Raw genomic sequence first — 19,232 nt, 5'->3', positions numbered from 1 at the left:
ACAAGCTATGCAGGTTTTTGTTTTTTTGTTTGTCTGTTCATTTTGCCATATCCTCTTGAGTCTTACTATTAGAAAATGTCCCAAAATATTTTGCTATCGGCAAGGTAGGCTTATCCTTTGTCACTTGCTTTAGCCTAATTTAGAATGGTAGTAAAAGATGTTTTATTACTTCTGTTTTATCTGCTCGTTATCCAGCTGTAGGAAAAAACAATGAATTTTGATAATGCGAGTATTTGAAATGTATATTTATTTAGATGAGTTGATAGCATGTGTTTCTTAATAGTGTCTTCTGTAAAAATGATGGTGAAAGAATCAAAGATGTTAAACTGATTTTAAGAAACTTTTATATTCCTTCCTTTCTCAGACCTCTGAGAAGCAGGTGCTGGTGCCAAAGGCCAGCACTGGGCAGGTTCCAGAAGGCAAAACTGAACATATCTTCCCACAGATTATTCTAAAGTGAATTTGGCTACTGTTTCAAAGCACTGTATTTTTTCCCTGTGGCAGGAGTGCTTTAGCATGAATTTCTCATACATTACTTACTTAGATTATTTCTTTTTTTCCTGTTATACTAACTCTCAAGCATGAAAATGTTATTTTTAAAAACATTGTGGCAAAAATCTGAGTTGAGTGACTCATGTAGCTTTAGAGGAGATACTGGGTGTTATCTCTGAAACACAAATGTTCCTTCTAGCGGAGAACAGGCAATGTTTCTGTTACCATGGTATTGAAATTAATATTTAATTAACAGCATAGGGCTTGGATTATATTTTGGCAAGGACTCTATTGAATTCTGACTTAAATATCTATATTATTAAATATGTTAATGGTACATAATTGTATTTAGTATATACCTTACAATCATCTTTTCAAACTTAAACACAATTTTTTCCTTCTTTTTTATTATGTTAGTAAGTGGTAATGAAATACCAACATGCATATATATGGCCAAGAAGGAATGAAGCCTTTTGTCAAGCTTTGCTGTCTTGTTTTTGCTTTCCCAGTTTTTCCAAATACAGTGTCATAGAGTGTAAAGATGACTACCTTTCATGTCCTAAGAAAACTTTCAGATAAAAAAAAAAACCAGCTTTGGTGCTGAAAATTGCTCATTTTTTCTTTGGCTCAATATAGGTGTTCTTTGGTTTTGTGTGTGTTTGTTGTGTTTTTTTTTTATTTTTACTTTTAATGGAATTATAGTGTAATAATTTCTTTTTTTATTGCTACTTTTAAAATTGAAATACGAGGAGGTGAATTGTTAGGCCGGGGTATTTTATATTACGGTTAGACTTCAAGAGTGCTTGTAAGACTTATGCAGCAAGAGAATTGGGATTATTGAAAGTTTGACCAGTGTGCATGAAGTTCATAGAGAAAACTAATTCACGTGGTAAAAGTTGTAGTTTTCAAGTTTGTGCTTGTGTGGCTGATACAATCGGCATGAGAAAAATGCATTAGAATATAACCTGAAAAGCTTCTTAAACAACAGATCTAAAGCAGAATGTAGGAGTCTAATAAATAGGAACATTTCAGTTATAGGGAAAGAGAATTTGAGTTTCTGTGAGTAAAGGAAGAGGAGGGAGGCAGGGATTACACTTAATGTATGAAGACTTAAATTGTTGTATGAAATTTGGATATGTGGAGTATTTGGCAGTTTGAACATACATAACTACTTTGAAGATCAGATTTGAAAATAAAAAATGATATTTATTTGGTTTCTGACTCTGATATAGTTGAATTTCATGTTTGTAATCAGGGTTTGATGAAGTGATATACAGATACTTGAAAACTGGTTAGCTGTTTTTTTATACTTACTGCATTAAAGATTCATAAACCAGGATGTTCTTCATTTTCTTTGTTTACTAGTATTGAGATTCGAGCAAGACTATTACAAGGCAATTTTAAATCAGCTAAAAATGTCAACTTACGTGATTTTTAGTAACATTGTTTTGTTATAAGTTTTGAATAAAAATCTGTGCTGCACGATAGAAATTTGGGAATTTCTGCAGCTTTATGAATATTAAATTTTAAAACTTTCCTTTAATCAAAAGGAACACATCAAACAGTTCAGAGTTCTGGAGGAATAAAGCAGTTCCCATGTTAATTAAAACAAGATTATTATAGTTGATTGAAGTAGATCAAGAATCTTGCATAGTAAAATGTGTCTGAAGTAGGTATCATCAGGAATAATTTTCCTGGTTATGTCATTGAGCAGTTTGCAGTTTTTTTCATGCCTTTTGAGTTTATAATGCAACATGTCTGACAATACCTGTATGCATGTACAGTTAATATCTCTTGCCCATACACATGACCTTCTCTTGCTGATAATCTGTAAAGTTAGTGCTGTAATATAATTTTGTGGAATTTAGTGCAGTAATAAATGTTGCATTGTAATTAAATGAGGGATCACTAGGAAACTCTTTATTCTGCTGAAGGATTTTGTTAACTGAAGACATCATTCTTTCTGTAAGTTATTGTCTTGGACAAACACTGTGAGCCAGTTGTACAAGAAAGGCCTAAGGTGAATGATGGACAAAAAAGTTCAGAAGAACTGGCAGAGGAAAAGCACTGTAACTTCAGCTTATTAGGGGAAAGCTCTGGTTTGTCTATGGCATAATTTCATGGCAGGTTGGTAGAGCAGTTGTGCGAGCTGTCAAACAGTTTTGAGATATTAAAAATTATGTATTTTTCACCATTTCAGTAGTGATGTTCAGTGGAGGCATTTTCTAATAACTAAATATATTTTCTCTTATTTTGAATTTAGATATACCTATTAAATATGTTACAGCTGTCTAGGTAAAAGGCTGTTCCAGATAAGTATCTCCTTCCCACAGGGAGCACTGTGCTGTATTAGTGAAGAATGCATTTATTATTCAGAGGCTATTAGGTGGGTGGTTTATGCAAGAGGCAAATTGTTGAATCAGTGGTAAACTTAATCAGGGCACCCCAGATAAAGGCAAAGGGTTATTAAGACTTGTGCTTTTCATTAAGGCTAAAAACATGAATTTACTCCAGAGTGTAATGATACAGTAATACACAACTTCTGCAAGTCTCATAAAAGGTTTTTTTCAGTCTGAGCAGATCACTGCCTTTGTTATTTGATTATATGTAACATATGTGTGTGTGTTTATGATGTGTGTCAGTTAGCTTTGCAGAGTTTGATATCTCTAACAATTAATAGATCCATTTGTTCACCTTTTTGTTGCAATTATGTTATCAACCTTCATTACTTGTTGTACAATGTGAAATACCCTTGCTGATGGTGCCTATATATCCCTAAGAGGTGAAAAAAATACCGGGGAATGGAAGTGTTATTGATGGGAGTGGAAGACAGCTCTTCTTTGAAATAAGCAGGAATCTTTCAAAGATTTTTTTTTTTTCTAGGCATCCTGGCCCTTAGAAAAGGCCAGTAAGTCTGTGGAGAGTTTCTTCATTGTAGAATAGAATAGAATATTTTTGTTGGGAGTGACCTACAACAGTCATCTAGTTCAACTGCTTGACTGCTTCAGGGCTGGCCAAAAGTTAAAGCATGTTATTAAAGGTGTTGTCCAAATGCCTTTTAAAGGCTGACAGGTTTAGAGCATCCACCATCTCTCCAGGATGCCTATGTAGCTATTGTGGCAAGAGGTGTTAAATGGTATTATCTGGTGCTTTCACTATCTAGGGATAATAGTGAAAATTGCTTTCCTGGGACCTAGTACCCTGACAAGGTTTATTCTGCTTAGAAGAGGCAGCAGTGGATTAATGGAGGGTGTCAGAGCTGTAATGTGCTGTTTTTTAGGCAGCAGTAGGAGACCCTCAGAGAAGAGCTTTTGTTAGTGTGTGGTAAGCCAGACTGCTGTATGTCCCCGTAGCTGTGAATGCTTCCACAATGATTTTTCTTTGCTGACTTATCAAGGTGGAAACAAAATACAACATCAGAATTTCAGAAGCACATTCAGAAAAGTCCATGTTTAATTTCATCAGAAGGTTCTTGCCATTCTTATGTGAGGGCAGCACATAGAGGTGTGTTGGTTGGAAAGGGGCCAGAACTGGTACACGTAGTTTGAGATTCTAAGCAATGAGAGATGGGAATCTGCAGAGTAAAGGAAAAGGTAACCAAGAATGCCTTGTGACAGTGAAGATAAGTGGAGAATTCTTGAAGGAAGTGAGATGCAGTAGAATTTCTGAGGGCATGTGCTCTGTGGATGTATCACATTGATAAGCTTTTGAGTTGCCAAATGCTGAATAAACATTATATATCCTTTTTAATAAAATATACATGTGATGTGTAGAGGATTGTGTGTGATTTAAGTCATTAATGTACTTATGGACTGGAATAATACCTGATGTTGATGAGAGGAAACGGTATACCCTAAGTGTAGCTAGAGCAAGCAATGCACAAAGCCAGTGTTGTGTTGGACTGTGTGTCTGGAGTTGGGATCTCCAGTTGAAAAACTGGAGAGGGCTTCAGTGAATGACTACCAAAGCGCTGTGCAGTCCTGGCCATGTAACTTCAAGGAGCAGTTGAAAGAGGAGGTTAGGAGCTCCCCTGGGAGCCATTTAAACTCTTGAGGAGCAATTGCAAAGGTGAAGGTTTGTGTAACTCTTCTTGGTAGTGGCAGGTGATATAAAAAGGACCAGTGGCCTCCCCAGTGTGGCTTGGGACTTGCAGGCTGGATGTTAGGGTAAACTCTAGAAGGATCAGGATTGATGGAGAGTTAGAGGATTTGCCATGTTTGGTTGTTTTCAAGACTTGAATAAAGGTATGACTGATCTGATGAACCCTTGGCAATAGCTTGGCTATGAGTAGGAGGGTGGAGGAGATGACCTCCAGATGTTCCTTCTGACCAGCAGTCTGTGATGCTGGGGTTTGTCATTTGACTTGAAACGCCTTTGACTGGTTTTCAGGTTTGTAGTCCCTAAGGAGAGAGAGTTGGGAAGCTATGGAAGTGCTACGTTTTTCTTACTCAAAATCTGTTTTTAATCAGAAGTCAAATATATTTCACTTAAGGTATTGGTCTTAGCTTTTCACTAATAGAATAACTTGATTTTTTTTTTCTTTTTAAAAAGTTCCTTTTAATGTTGGTTTTCTGAAACATATTAAAAGGAACTTGAGATGATTCGTTTTTTAAGATTATCTTATAGTTCTGTATGGCTAAATGCTATTGACCATGACCAGGATAATTTTCATGACAAAATACATGTCTGCGTATATACTGTGAATATGAGACTAATCTCCAAAAAGCAGTCATCTCAAGTTCTTTTTAAAATGTGCATGTGTTATATAGGAATAGTGAACTCTGTGTGTGTTTTTAAAATAAATATTTTGGAGATAAACAAAGTAATGGCAAATTAAAGGAAGAATTCAAACTTACCACAATATTAATGCATTGAGAATTGGTTGAGGTTTTCAGACACCAGAACTCTCAAGAATCGACATCCTAGTTTAAAGGCACAGCAAAAATGTTAGTTAATACAACAGCAAAAGAAGATAAGTATTAGGAGGTAGATGTTAATGAATGAATGTACTTTTTAAAAATGGCTGATAAGGAAAGCTTCTTATGGAAAAGAAAGATTCATTCACATGAGCCGGTAGAATGACTGGGAATGTAAAAATACTGTTAATAGGGAGGTTAGTGATAAACAACTTCAGTGTATTAGGTACATGCAAGTCAATTATAAAGTAAGTTCTAGTGAGGATGAGTAAATTGTTAGTTGTATTTCAGGAACTGCCAATAGGAACCTCTTGATTTTTAAAAAGACACAGGATTTTGTATTCATGTACAGCAATAAAGAAATTCAAGAACTGGAATTCTTTTTGTTTAAGGACCTGTCTGAATGCTTAAAATCACTGAGACTTGGTAACTTGCAGGAAAAATTGGAAAGTCCTTTAGGGATTGTTCCACTTGGATGTGTTGCATTGATCAAATCTTGAAACACTGAGGAGGATTCAAAATCTTCAAGAAAAGAAATGACAGCAAACAGATAAATTTACTGGGCTATTAATCAGTGTTAGGCTAAGTGTGTCCTAAAGTGTAAAAATACTTTGCTCACAATTACAAAACCGTCTGTATAATGTTGGACTAAAAAGTTTTTAATTTAGGATGGTATTCTGTAATCATAACTTTCAGTCATAGATTAATACTTGGTTTTACCTTAATATTTATAATTTTTCTCTTAAATGCTAGTTAATACTTAAAATTTTTCTCTTAATTACTTTTCTAGTTTTGTTTGACAAATGTGTCTTGGCATGTATTTGTAATTGAAAACTTTATTTCACAGACAGGCCTCATAACCCTATGGTGAATGCTGGAGCAATTGTGATCACATCTTTAATCAAGGTAAAAAGTTAATTTTTAGTTTCTCTCGGAGTATTTTAATAGAAGGTAGAAAAAGTATTTTGTGCAGATTATGAACTGTTTTCATTTTGTGTGTGCATTATTGGATGGCAGTTTACTCATGAGTAGGTAGACAGACTGATGTTTTGGAAACAGTAACGCTTCCAAACAAATGCAGTATTGGATTAGTAGGTTTTTAAAAGAAACAGTGCAGCTGAAGGACTCTCTTTTTCCTTAGAGTTTTTAGTTTTGTTTCCTTCTTCAGCTGCACAGTACTTGATACTCTCTTGAGAGAATTGCCTCATACTTGTTAAATGCTAAGAATATATCCTCAGGAGTATACTCTGTAGCACTCAGAAATGTGTTTCTGAATGTCTAATGCTCTTATATAGTATAAAGTTACAAGAATATTTCTTGCTGTGCAAAAGAAATGCAAGAGACTATAACCTGTACAGGAGCAATGCAGCTATATGTCAGTTTTAATACTGAATTTGTCTGCTATTAACATACTCTACAACTAAATCATGTTTAATTTTGATGCTTCGTAGTTTCTGTTGGTATGTTAAATGTGTTTTCTCAAATAAGTATGTTTGGAAACAGTTACCTGTGTTTTATGCAGTAAAGCATAGCTGAATAATGACAAAGCATCTTTAGTCCATGATCTTGAGATTTCTAGAAAACTGTATTTGATTTTTCCTTAGTGTAGCTGTATATATCTCTTGCAGTTGTAAGTGGCACAAATTCCGTGTATTGCTAATGTTTGCCAGATACTTTACTTGTATTTTCTGACTTTTTTTGGTAGCCACTGTTACAATAAAAATACTATTTGTTTTTATTTTTCCGGAGGGTAGCTGCGTAAAACTGTAGGGAACATGTCAGTCCCCTGGAGTTTTGAAGTAGAAAATTTAATACTGTTACTTCAGAGGTCTAAAAATCTTGTTTTTCTTTTTATGTTTCAAGGTCCATCAGTGTGTTTCCTACTTCCTATTTCCAAATTGTTGATTTTTAAAATTACTTAGATCATGATTTTCTGTTATTTTATATTTAAAGAAGGTATAAGAACTCCTGCTTAAAGACATTTATCTTTAATAGCTGTAGGTGAAAGAAAATGGCCTTAAGTATGACAGGTAAATTTATTCACGTTTAATATCTTTTTAAAGGTTGACTGAGCATTGAAATTCACTTTGGATAATAGTGAATTTTAAAAACCTGACTGAACACATTTGTCTGAAATGTTAGTCGTACTACAACATGCCCTACTGGTCAGAAGGCAAGACACAAGCATGTGCCTCTTGAAGGCACATAGTTCTTGATAAATGGTGTACTTCTGAACAGATAACATGGATTTGTTTACTGCATGCAATTGTGGTATTTGTTAGAAGGTTGGGGGATTGTTTTTGCTGGGTGTTGTTTTTTTTTTTAATTTCTTTTTTTCCATAATGTTCTTACGAAGAGTGTTGCATTGCACTAACATTTTTTGCATGTGGTAACTGCACGTCTAATGGACGCATATCTTATCACACTCCATTATTTGTTTCCAGTGTGATTAAAATGTAGATTATATTATGTACTGCTTATACTAAGATACCATTTATCATTTGAATAACTAACCAAAGTAAACATATTCTGAGGAAAATTACATAGAGGGTCACAGGTACAAAGTTACTTAATAGTTGCATTTGTTGTAAAATAACTTCTTCTCAGTCTCCAACTTAACAAAATTCCTACTAACTATGCAGCAATTTAAGTGATTGGCTTCTATATTTGATCTAATCTAAGTCTTTATTTTTATTTTTTTTTCTGGAAAAGCTGGCTTCATTAACCCATGTTTTGCCCTCAGTTCCTGTGCATTCGTTCTGTCTACTAAGGTGTTACTTGCGTATCTTGAAGACTCTGTATGGCACTTAGAGTCCAAGAAAATTAAGAGATTCTTAAACATGGTTGCATTCAGCATGTATGACACTCATCTAATGGTAACATGTTGATAGCTGTAGAGAGATGTTGCTGTATTTCACTGTTACCTCCTTTGATAGTCATTATTTTACCTTTCTGAGAAATTGATTCAAGAAGTCTTCCAAAATTTACGTACATCACACTGAATTTAGCAGATGTTAGCGTGCACGCTCTTGCACACAACTGTCCTTAGTATCTGACACAAATTACAATTACTAAGAGATGATGCTTTTTGTCAGAATATGTAATGTTAATATAACATTTGGGGGGGGGGAGAGAGGTGGGGGGGGAAAGGTTCTTAGCATCATATCCCCAGCTCCAAATTTAAGAATTTGGTATACACACCTTGGAACTTAGAGCATAGACCTAAACTATAACGTTACGTTTAGTCCATGCTACTCATAAGAAAGTGTATGTGCATGTTTAGTACAACATTTATTTGGCTTACTTGGGCATGACTGTGTCATACTTTTACCAGCTTACATGATTCTTCTGTTGTCATGTGCTTGGAACTACGATATATTTACATTTTGATGCTTTAGCTCATGGCTCTGTTCTAACTGTACTTGCATTGCACTCCACAGACTTTACAGCAATTTAAAGCATGTATCGACAATAAAAATGCTTGAGCAAAATGACCTCCTGTGGGCCAGTTTTAAGGAAATAAAATTTTCTAAACCCCTAAGAACCTTTTCCTTTGATTGTAATTGTACAGCCATTTGCCTTTATTACTACTTACATAAATTGCATAGCTGCAAGAATTTTCAAATAACTCTTACCAAAAAGAAAATTGTAGTGGCAATTACCGAAGTTTGTGGAAAAGTGATATTTGATAAAATGGTAAATTCTTCCGTGTCTCCAAGGAAATGCAGGTGCTTGAAATCAGAAGATTCAGATTTAGTACAGATTCAGTGCTCTGTAACCACTCAGCTTTCTGCACATCACATTGACTAGGATAAGTCTTCATTGCCTGTAGTATGAGTAGGTATTTAGTGTTTGAGCTGTTGTTTTTTTCTTAAACCTCAAACTCAATTTGCAAAGCCTGAGAACTCCAGAAATGTCAGTGTTTGTGTCAGCAGTTGCCCACTTACATGTATCTTTCCTGACTGGGGAGGATGGTGCAGTAGAGATGCAAATGAGGTGAAGAAAAAAGGTTTTGGAGTGAAATATGTAGAAGGAGGCAAATGGCTGTGGAAGGAATCACCAGAGATTCAAGATTCCATCTGTAGATAGACATTTTCATAGTAAAACAGCAAATACAGTGTTTATGAATCCTCCAGGTGCTGACAGCCACATGCATAATCTTATACAGACTGTGGTAGACTAGAATGCTCAGTGAAGGGGGAGGTATTCTGTGGTGGCAGATTAATGTGGGAAGCATTTAGACATGTTGGGGTGGCACAGCAATAATCATAGTCCTTGCAGAAGAAGTGGTGTACAAGATGAAAATGCTGATCTTACTGACCCTGAAGAAACTACATTCAGTGAAAGCTTTGTGTTGTTGGTTTGGGGGTTGTTTTTTGGTTTTTTTTGTATAAAACATGGAGGTGTATCTGATATAACAGTTGGACTTGATCTTAAATGTCTTTTCCAACGAGGCTGATTCTATGATATATTTAAGAGCTTTCTGCTGATAAATCATAAAACAAATGAGACAAAGTGTGGTGCAAAAACCTGTCCAGCTGTGCCAAGGATCTGTTTGCCGTTGGGATAGTTACTGGGAAACCCATACAGTTATGGCTTACTACGTGAGGAGTGGGGAAAAACACATGGTTTATTGGGTTTATTTGACAATATAGTTACAATAAATAGTACAGATTTAGCTTAATTGCTGTATGCTACCCACTGCAGTTACCCTTCCTGATAGACTGATGTGTAAATGTATATACATACCACCTTAAAACATGTGTTGGCATTGTGATCTTCTTTGCCAGATACTTGTCTTTATTTTGATGAAGTTTCCTCTCTTCCTGAGTTATTAATTCTCCTGGAGTAACTAATTTTGGATAGAATATACTTTCATGTTATTCTGCACTTTTTATTATAACTTCAGTGTATTGAACATTATTTGACATAGAATATGTAGTAGTGATGTTTAAAATGACATATGTTGAATGGTCACATATAAATATTTTAATACCTGAAGGACACAAATAATTCCTACATGTATTTCAAATAGTAATAGTACTGGTCTTAGTGGGTCAAATGCTGTCGGTGACAGTGTGCTCTCAAGTATTTCAGAGCTGCAATGGCACGCTAAGCCGTCAAGACACCAGTTCTCACAGAAAAGGCCCAGATTAACACATATAATTAAAAACATATGTAAGTACAGAAAACTAAACACATTAGTTAATGTAAAATGCACAAATGTAAACAATGTTTTCTTGCATCCTTGACATAGTATTAAGATTATTTTATTTCCCCTGGATGTTTTTCATACAGTGATAGGTTATAAATTTGGCTTAAAAAAAAAATCAAACTAGAAAATTTTTTTTAAATAACCTTATATTATTAGAAGATTATAAACTTCTGATGATCCAGATGTTTTTATTAGCTTGGCTTAGATTCAAAATTGAAAAATGACTTTAACAAGAGACACATGGTAAGAGCTTATGTGGTCTAATTGTGTAAACTCAATGTTGATCAATGAAAAGTGGCTAATATTAACGACTTTTCTAATAAATATTGCCTGATTTTGTTGTTGCAAGCTCTGGTGAGTATCCATGAGTCTCTTCTTTCCTATGTACATGTAGGCATGCAACCTATGCAACTGCTTATATTTTTCTAGTAGAAATACAGATAATGAAAGTACCTTGTTTAAAATGGAAAAAGAGAAGATCACTAGAACCTGACACAGTCAAAAAATTCAAATTTACGATTGACAGCTGTAGTGTCCATTGTGGCTTTAAGTATTTGCAGAATTGTATTGTGCTGTCTTCTGCAAGTTTGAATTTTCTGCCTCTCAAACTGCTTCAATCTTAACATTTTCAAATTCATTTTGTGTTCATTTAGAAGTGTTTTTTCCATATGCGTATACACACAAGCATGTGTACATAAGTGTGTATATGAACATATGTTCCAGTAAGTGTACTAAGTATTTGTGGAGTTAGTGCATGGAATGTTTCCTTTGATGTTCTAGACAGATGTATTTCATCTGGACTTAACCAAAATGCTTTTTGAGAAATATTGTCACAATGCCCTCAACCTTATACAATCAAGCTAAAAATAAGAAGCACTTGTGCAAGAACGGAAGTTTTCTTGTCTCTTGTTTAAATTATTATGGAAGTGTTGCTCAGTACTCTGAATGTTAGGTTTTTATATTTGCAGTTGAATTTTAATCATAGAATATGTGTTACCTCTGTGTCTCTTCAGCTTTTCAGGAGCAGCATGCCTCTGTCAGCTGCTGAAAGAGGGAAGCTAGTATGTTGGGTTTTCAGTTGTCGTGTGTATGGAAGCAGTTTCCTGGCTTAGTTCTGCATTATGTTAAATCCCTACCGAGGTCTTGATCATGTCATTACTTAGGCAAATACTTTAGTTATACAAGCAGTCTAATGTTGGTAATGATGCTTTTGTGTTTGATACAGAGTATGTATACAAGTGTGTGGAACCTCAGAGACTAAAAATGGATCATCTGAGTTAGCATGTAGAAGATTTTCTTCCCAAAATACAAGATGAGATGTAAATTTCAAAAGGAAAACTTTTTTTATAACAAGCTGATGTGGAAAAAGTTTGCATAGTCTTTTGCCCACCAGTTTTACATGCTGCTGGGAAAGCCAGGTTTTTGTTGAAGGGATAGGAATTTTTTTTTTTTTCAACTACACACAAAAGTGAAGCATTATGTGTTTGTATTTTTGCAGAAAGCATGATCCCTTTCCCCCTCTTTCTTTTTTTTAACAAAAAGAACTTGTTTCAATTTGTTATATGTCTCTAACCATACAGTTATCAATGCAGCATCCCATGACTAATGCTGACCCACTTTCCCAGAAAAAAAGATGTTCATTGTGCATTTGAAAGGTTGAAAAGGTTTTTGTGGTTTAAATGTTGTTACATATTTTACAGCATTAGGATCTATGGAATATTTTGACAACTGCAACAGTTCAATGAAGTTGGTAATTTCTTCTTTTAATTATTTTTCATTGAACAGATTTGGAGATAAATTTTTAAGACTTGTGTTCTGGTGTATTATACAGAAACATTTTGATGAAATGTATCATAATTTTTTTTTCTATCTTACTGCAATTTAGTATTGCCTTTAAGAGTAAGGTTATTAGCCTTTAAGCGTAAGGTAACCACTGGTGTATAATTTTGACCAAACAGTGTGGTGTTCCTTTCAGCTAGTGATCGTACGTGTATGACTGCACATCCTCTTGTAGCTGAGCTGATGCATGGGCTTCAAAGATTATCTGCAACACCATAATCCACATACAGAGTGGGAAATAAGACTGGCTTTATGTGTTTCATTAAGTAAAATACTGGTTGATACAAAGCTTCAGTTTTTTTCCACGTCCTTCCCCATTCACATACCAAACACAGTGCAAGTAGCGTCTTGAGTTTGTTTGAGATGTGTGAAACAGAATTATGTTATCTAAATAGAGTATCTTCAATGCTAAAATTATTTATAAAAGCATCTTCTCCACATATATTATTTCCATTTGTGGATGTGGTGCCATTGTTTTTTAGACTTACTTAAAAATTCTAGTTGGCTTTTTCAAAAAGTTAAAAACTCCCCCAGGGACACCATGTGCTGTTACTTACCTCCCGCCACTCTTTAACCATCTTGCTACAGAAATTTGTGAAAGGTCACCTATCAGAGACCTGTAAAGAATTAATACAGTCTTTAACTAGCAGCTGTTAAATTGTTATTAAACTCGAGGGAAGGCCCAGAATAACACCCCTTGTCCTCCATGAAAAAACAAACCAACCAGCCCTGAGAATTAAGTTTCACTATCATCCTTAAGTGGAATTTAGATTTTTTTTTTTCCCTTACATGATGTAAAATTCTATTTTTCTAGCTGTTTCATTTTTAATAGGTGAGGCATTAATCAGCTATTAATCAAATCAGATATTTTTGATTCAATTCAAGTATTTTTGTAGTAAGGGGTAACACTTAAGTCTTTCATCTAAATTCTTAAAATGAATGCTAGCCATGGAAATACTTTAACTTCAGTAGCCTAAACTTTTCCTATGCTCAGCTCTGTTGGTAATACATAAATACCTTTGGGTTACTAATCTAGAAAAAGTTAGTATTTTCATTATAATTATTCTAGTTGTAGTTACTTTGGTATTTTTTTACATTTACTTTGTGCTAAACACGTAAAGTAAAATAGAGAACACTTAAAGCATACCTTTTTCAGTTTAAAGTCATTTTCAACGTACAGGTTGTTTGTTAAAACTCTTACAGTATTTTGTAATTTAAATGATAATTAAAGCTTTACTTATCTAACACTTTAATTTTTCATTAATATATGAAATGATTGTAGTACCTTATTCTTAATTAGCCTCATACCTTAGTTATATGCATTAAAATTCCTAATACTGTTAAGTGAACTAACTTCTTTCTTATGTTAACAATTTTTGTAAATTATTTTTTCTTTTCTTGCAGCAAGGAGCAAATAATGCAGAAAAGTTTGACTACGTAAGTTAATGTTACAACATTCCTTTTTTAACTAAACTCGGTGGTAAACATTTCAAGATGGTGAAGGGATTGCAAGTGAAATTTTAGTAATTTCAGGTGTTTTGTCTTTTTGTCTGCGCTTGGTTGTTTACATGTGTAGTGATGTGAACTGCGTTTGTAAATGTGTTATAAGATTTTTAGGGTAAAGCTGGATTAAAAGTTTGTTAGTTGTAACTTTAATGTCTGAAAATGTTAGCATGCTTTTCCCCCATCCTCTCTGTCTCTTAACAGGTAATGCAATTCATGAATAAAATGGCTGGTAATGAGTATGTTGGATTCAGTAATGCTACGTAAGTATTTTTATTTATTTAATGAATTTAGGTGGAATATGCCTCAACTGATAGTTAACCTATTGATCTTATGGCAAAGTTAGATATTGATACTGAAGCTATCACTTAATCTCTAATATTAGAGGGTGTCTTTGGCTTAAAATTTACAAGAACTAAAGTTGTGCATGTTTCTAACATTACTGTGGCTAAATGTCACATGAAAGTGTTGGTTATCTCTTCAAGATTGCATTACTCTTAGTGCTCTCTTGGTGTTATGTCAGTGAGAGCTGTAAGTGCAGCTCTTACTGGCATTCATATTAAAAATCAAACTCTGCAAGCTGAAAGCTGCATATCAAATGTTTAGCAAGCATACTTCTTACAACTGGGACTCTTCATGCTTGAAAGTAGATGATCTTAAGGTCTTTTCCATCCCTAATCATTCTATAATTCTTTTTTGCACATTGAAATAATTTTCTAAAGCAATTCCCCTCATTAACTCAATGTATAGCATTCCAAAAATCTTGAGATCATTTTGAGACAGCACTAGGAAAATCATAAAGATTCCATATAGCAAAATTGCTTCCAGGTTGCAGAGAAGTGAATGAGATCAACTAGTGTTTTTCCTGAGCTTTGTTAATGTAAAAATCCTTACCATGGAAAAAAGCAGACAGGAGAGAATTACCTATGCTTGCGTCATACAGATTCCTCCTTCAGGTTTCATCCTTAATTAATCATCATGATAACTGTGCAGCTATCAGTTGATTGTTACCTGACCTGCAACTTGATCTTCAGGTTCCTCTCTAGTTTGGTCAGTGTTGTAAGTGAATTACCCATTCTCTGCAGCTCTTGAGGAATGTTTTGTTCCTCTGTGGCCTTTTTAGATAATGCTTCAAGCATCGGGATCTTAACGCTGCTTTGCCTTATGCCAAAGTCAGCTATGTATGTGTAGATAACCAGTACTGTGTGTATTCAGATGTCAAAGCTAATTCACTCCAATTGGGTTTACTGGGATGAGCTTCTAAGGCAGCGTCTGTCCTGTTTGTAGAATGTTTGTGTTCAGCAGTAGTGTGTATTTTACATGCAGTTATAGTGAATGACATGATGTGTCTCCGAAATTCACTGGTTTTCTTTGAAAGTTTGTCGTGTTGCCTTTTTTCATTTTTTATTTGTTTATTTAAGGTTCCAGTCAGAAAGAGAGAGTGGAGATAGAAATTTTGCAATCGGCTATTACTTGAAAGAAAAAAAGGTTGATCTCTTTTATTCATTGTATTTTGAAGACTGTGTGGTGGGGTTCATTTCATAGTCAGTGGAGATGTTTTATTTATTCAATGTACAGTATGGCATAAATTATTCCAATGTTGTATATGCTTTCTACCGCTCTTCAGAATGCGGTCATTCTAATAGAATGCTGTTATCATTTTTCTGCATCGTAGCCATGATAATTTGTTTTATTTGTTGTAAAATCCATAATCTGAGCTGTACAAATGACTTTATAAAACTCTTAAATGCAGTTTTCTGATTTAAAGATGTTGAAAGCTGTACTAAAAATATTTTAATACCTAGCTTATTGACCTCAGTGCCCTTTTTTTAGCCCTTTTTTTATCTGATGAGACTTAATATTTTTACTGTTGCATTGAAATAAATATTTAATTTAAAATCTGCCTAGTGCTTAATGTGCTGACAAGAATACAGATTAATTTGTTTCTGTGAAAGTCTTATTTAAAAATTATAATTTTCCCTAAAGACTCTTTTATTTTTCTTCCTTAGTGCTTTCCTGAAGGCACGGATATGGTTGCTATACTAGACTTCTATTTTCAGGTAACTGACTTGAAAACTGAGATTTGTTACAGACTTAGAATTATTATAAGCTGTAGAAGCTGATTTGTTCATAGTTGTAAAGGCTTTAATGGCTTGTAGTTAAAACTTGTCAGGTTCTGCTAAACTCTAGAAAGGAACGATGTATGCCTGATGTATCCAGATTTGGTTTTGTTTATGTGATGTAATTAGGTGTCTTTACTACTAATGCAAAGTAGCAATAATCTTGAAGTTCCTAACTACTACTGTTTTAAAATGTCTTGTATTCAGTGAGTTTGACAAAATATTTTTGTTTCTTGGGGTTGCTGCTCTTTATTGTGAAGTACTTTAAACTCCGTGTATAACTAGAATAGTATATGCATGCTGTATTGTAAGCTCAAGGGTAGTGTTATCAATGAAATAATATGAGTATCTCCTTTTTAATTTGGTGCTTATGAGTAAAACGAAGAATCTAGTCATATATGTTCCCCCTCCCCATTTTTTTTTCCTTTTTGACTTTCAGCAAGTTACTTGCAACTGTCACAAAGTGAGAACTTGGCAAGTGTGAGGTATTTCCTCAGTAGGGGTTTCCTAATGTTAAAACAAACTCAGGTCTGCTGCATATATTGATCAAGAGGCAGTTCAAGTTGTGGTACTGATTGAGTCTGGGATAGTTCTTAAAAAAACCCAAAACGGAACAAACTAACAAAAAAGCCTACCCAAATCCTCCCCCAGAAAACCCCAAACCCACCCGAATTTAGTTATCAAATGAATCTGGTTTTGGTTCATGAGACTTGCTTGTACTTATGCAAATTGCAAACAACATTTTTTAAATGCAAATTTTATCTGAGGTTTTTGTATCAGGATGCATCTTTGTATGGAATGACTGTTTATGAAATAAGGTGCATGTGATTAGCCTTAATTGACCTTTTATTGAATTGGAAACTAGGTGCAAGTTAATAGTCTACTGCGAGCTTCTGTTCTTACAGAACAAAACAGATAATTTATTTAAATTTACTGCTTAACATGCTTTTTAAACGCTTCCTATCCCACTGCCTCAAGTCTTGATAGGCTTCTGAATGTAAAGCTTATTAATAAGTTACAAAATGTCAAAACTAACTCTTCTGTGTATTTTAATGTGACCTCATTTAGTGCGTTATAACCTCTAATTTCATGACTGTGTGTCATTTTTTCTTTTAACCCTCGCAAAATCCCCTTTTCGCTCCATCATCAGAAAAAGGACAGCTCATACATGAGCAGCAGTTCTGTTTTCTTCTCCCTGTGCAATGCTTGCTTTCCAACACTTTACTCAGATGCTACTTAAAAGGCTAGTTATTCCTCTTCTTTGGGTTTTGTGTGATGCTCCTCCCTCCCTCGTGTAAGTTGTGACCTTTCTGAGCAGGAATAAACTTTTTTTCCGTTTTATCTCTGTAAAGTGAGGATGGATAATTCTCATTTTAGAGAACCGAAGTACAAAATGCAGGTGCTTAAACTGAGAACCTAGAAACACTTTTTTTTTTCAAAGTAGGTGATATTATGTAATGCTTCATATGTTTAAAACACAGTTGCCATTTTAGATGCGTCTCTGACAATCTCTTGATTTGCAACTCCAGTTGATTGGACTAGGATGTATTGAGTTTGGCACCCGGAAAATAAGAATTCCAGGTAGTAACTACTCATGAAAACTTGGCTTAGGTAACTTCATGAAGTATCATGTAATGTCTGTTTGGCAAAAGCAAGAATACAAGCACTAAATTGTTTACTTTTCAGAGTAGCATTTCAGCTTCAGGTTGAAACCAGCTTATCTTTTGGTTTCTGCAGAAATGAGGCAGCATCAGGTGATGGCATCATATCACATTTCCTGATCTGTCACCAAAGTATGTATAGTTTGTACTGAAGCAGGGATCCTGGGAGAAACTATCGTGTGGTTGTATCATTAACATATCATTAAGTATATATGAGAGAAAGGTGAAATAAGGCTGCATCAGCAGGAAGTGCTGGCATTAAGATTTGCATGTGCTAGAGTTTGCAGCTTTCAAGTGTACTTTTAATAATGTGTGGGGTCTTCTAAGGCTTAAAAAAAAATAAAATAAAACACCAAACCACACAAAACAAACTCCAACGGAAAAACAACCAAACCCAGTCATTCTGTGGCTTTGCCATTTAAGCAGATGCAAAATACCGAGATTGTTTTCCACACCTCTTCCTGTCAAAGGAACATAAGGGGGGTGGGGGGAGGAATTGAACAAAACACTAACCTATGCAAAATGCTGTCCCAGACTATTAAGAGGGCTTGCAAACACTGTTGCTGGGATCTTTATAGTAGGAAGATTCAGACCATATGAATTGATGCGGCTAGCATAATCTGTAATGATTGTTAAACTACATGTTATTTTGAGATGTTATTTCTTTAGAGACATATAGTTGATCCTGCTATAGTTGGCCTTACTGTGCTAGAAGTGTCAGTTCTTACAACCTCTCTTTCTTTTTCATAAGCTTTGCTCAATAGAGGTAACATGTGAATCGGCAAGTGTGATGGCAGCAACTCTGGCTAATGGTGGCTTTTGCCCAATCACTGGTGAAAGAGTACTGAGTCCTGAAGCAGTCCGGAATACCTTGAGTTTGATGCATTCCTGTGGCATGTATGACTTCTCAGGGCAGTTTGCCTTCCATGTAAGTAGTTTTCAGATACGTGTTATAGCTGATCAGGAAGGTTAGTCTGTGCTGGTGTTTTCCATGTTCCAGGGCTTGTTTGCTTGCTTGCTTCTGGGGAAGAGGAGAGGGTGTTGCATAAATTGTTTAGAAATTAAACACTCCGTATCAGAAAATTTCACCTAGTATTCATGACACTACTAGTACAGCATATCTTATGGCACTTACATTTGGGCATAATTTTCATGTTGAACCAGAAGTACTGTCCCTTAAGAAAGGCTGTTCCTGAGAGAAAAAAAGCTCATGATACAGAAGTAACTGGAAACAACTTATCTGAAGAAATCCTGTTATATGGGAGTAAAGAATAGCAAAAAGCCTTTGCAGATAATTGCTTTTTCTTCACTAACTTGGGCTCATGAATTGTCCTCATGTTGTAAAAGTGGCTGTCGTACACAGCATATATACCATCCTGTTTTACAGCAGTATGTTCCTTACATGTAAGTATTTCAAGATACACTGCATCTTGTTTTCAGCATTTTGTTTTCAGCATTTTTAAATTTTTCCTTACTGCATATACAT

At 34.8% G+C, this 19,232-nt stretch overlaps 1 protein-coding gene across 4 annotated transcripts in view; it reads left to right on the top strand.

Moving 5' to 3' along the window:
- Positions 1–19,232, top strand: part of GLS (glutaminase) — a 66,756-nt gene that overhangs the window by 18,228 nt on the left and 29,296 nt on the right. For 2 of the 4 annotated variants that reach the window (XM_061457361.1, XM_061457372.1), the window contains exons 7-12: positions 6,256–6,314; positions 13,867–13,899; positions 14,170–14,228; positions 15,387–15,453; positions 15,975–16,025; positions 18,498–18,674. In XM_061457361.1, coding sequence (XP_061313345.1) covers positions 6,256–6,314; positions 13,867–13,899; positions 14,170–14,228; positions 15,387–15,453; positions 15,975–16,025; positions 18,498–18,674 — 446 coding nt within the window. Of the gene's footprint in view, positions 1–6,255; positions 6,315–7,404; positions 7,439–12,323; positions 12,374–13,866; positions 13,900–14,169; positions 14,229–15,386; positions 15,454–15,974; positions 16,026–18,497; positions 18,675–19,232 lie in introns of those variants that run through there. The other 2 variants (XM_061457388.1, XM_061457380.1) reach the window with 2 other exon arrangements.

This window comes from Pezoporus flaviventris, unplaced genomic scaffold (genome assembly GCF_033815535.1).
Source record: "Pezoporus flaviventris isolate CSIRO_AGI_PZ_B2104156 unplaced genomic scaffold, CSIRO_AGI_Pfla_v1 ptg000001l, whole genome shotgun sequence".
Lineage (NCBI taxonomy): Eukaryota > Metazoa > Chordata > Aves > Psittaciformes > Psittacidae > Pezoporus > Pezoporus flaviventris.
This window is presented reverse-complemented; position numbering and strand designations above follow the sequence as displayed.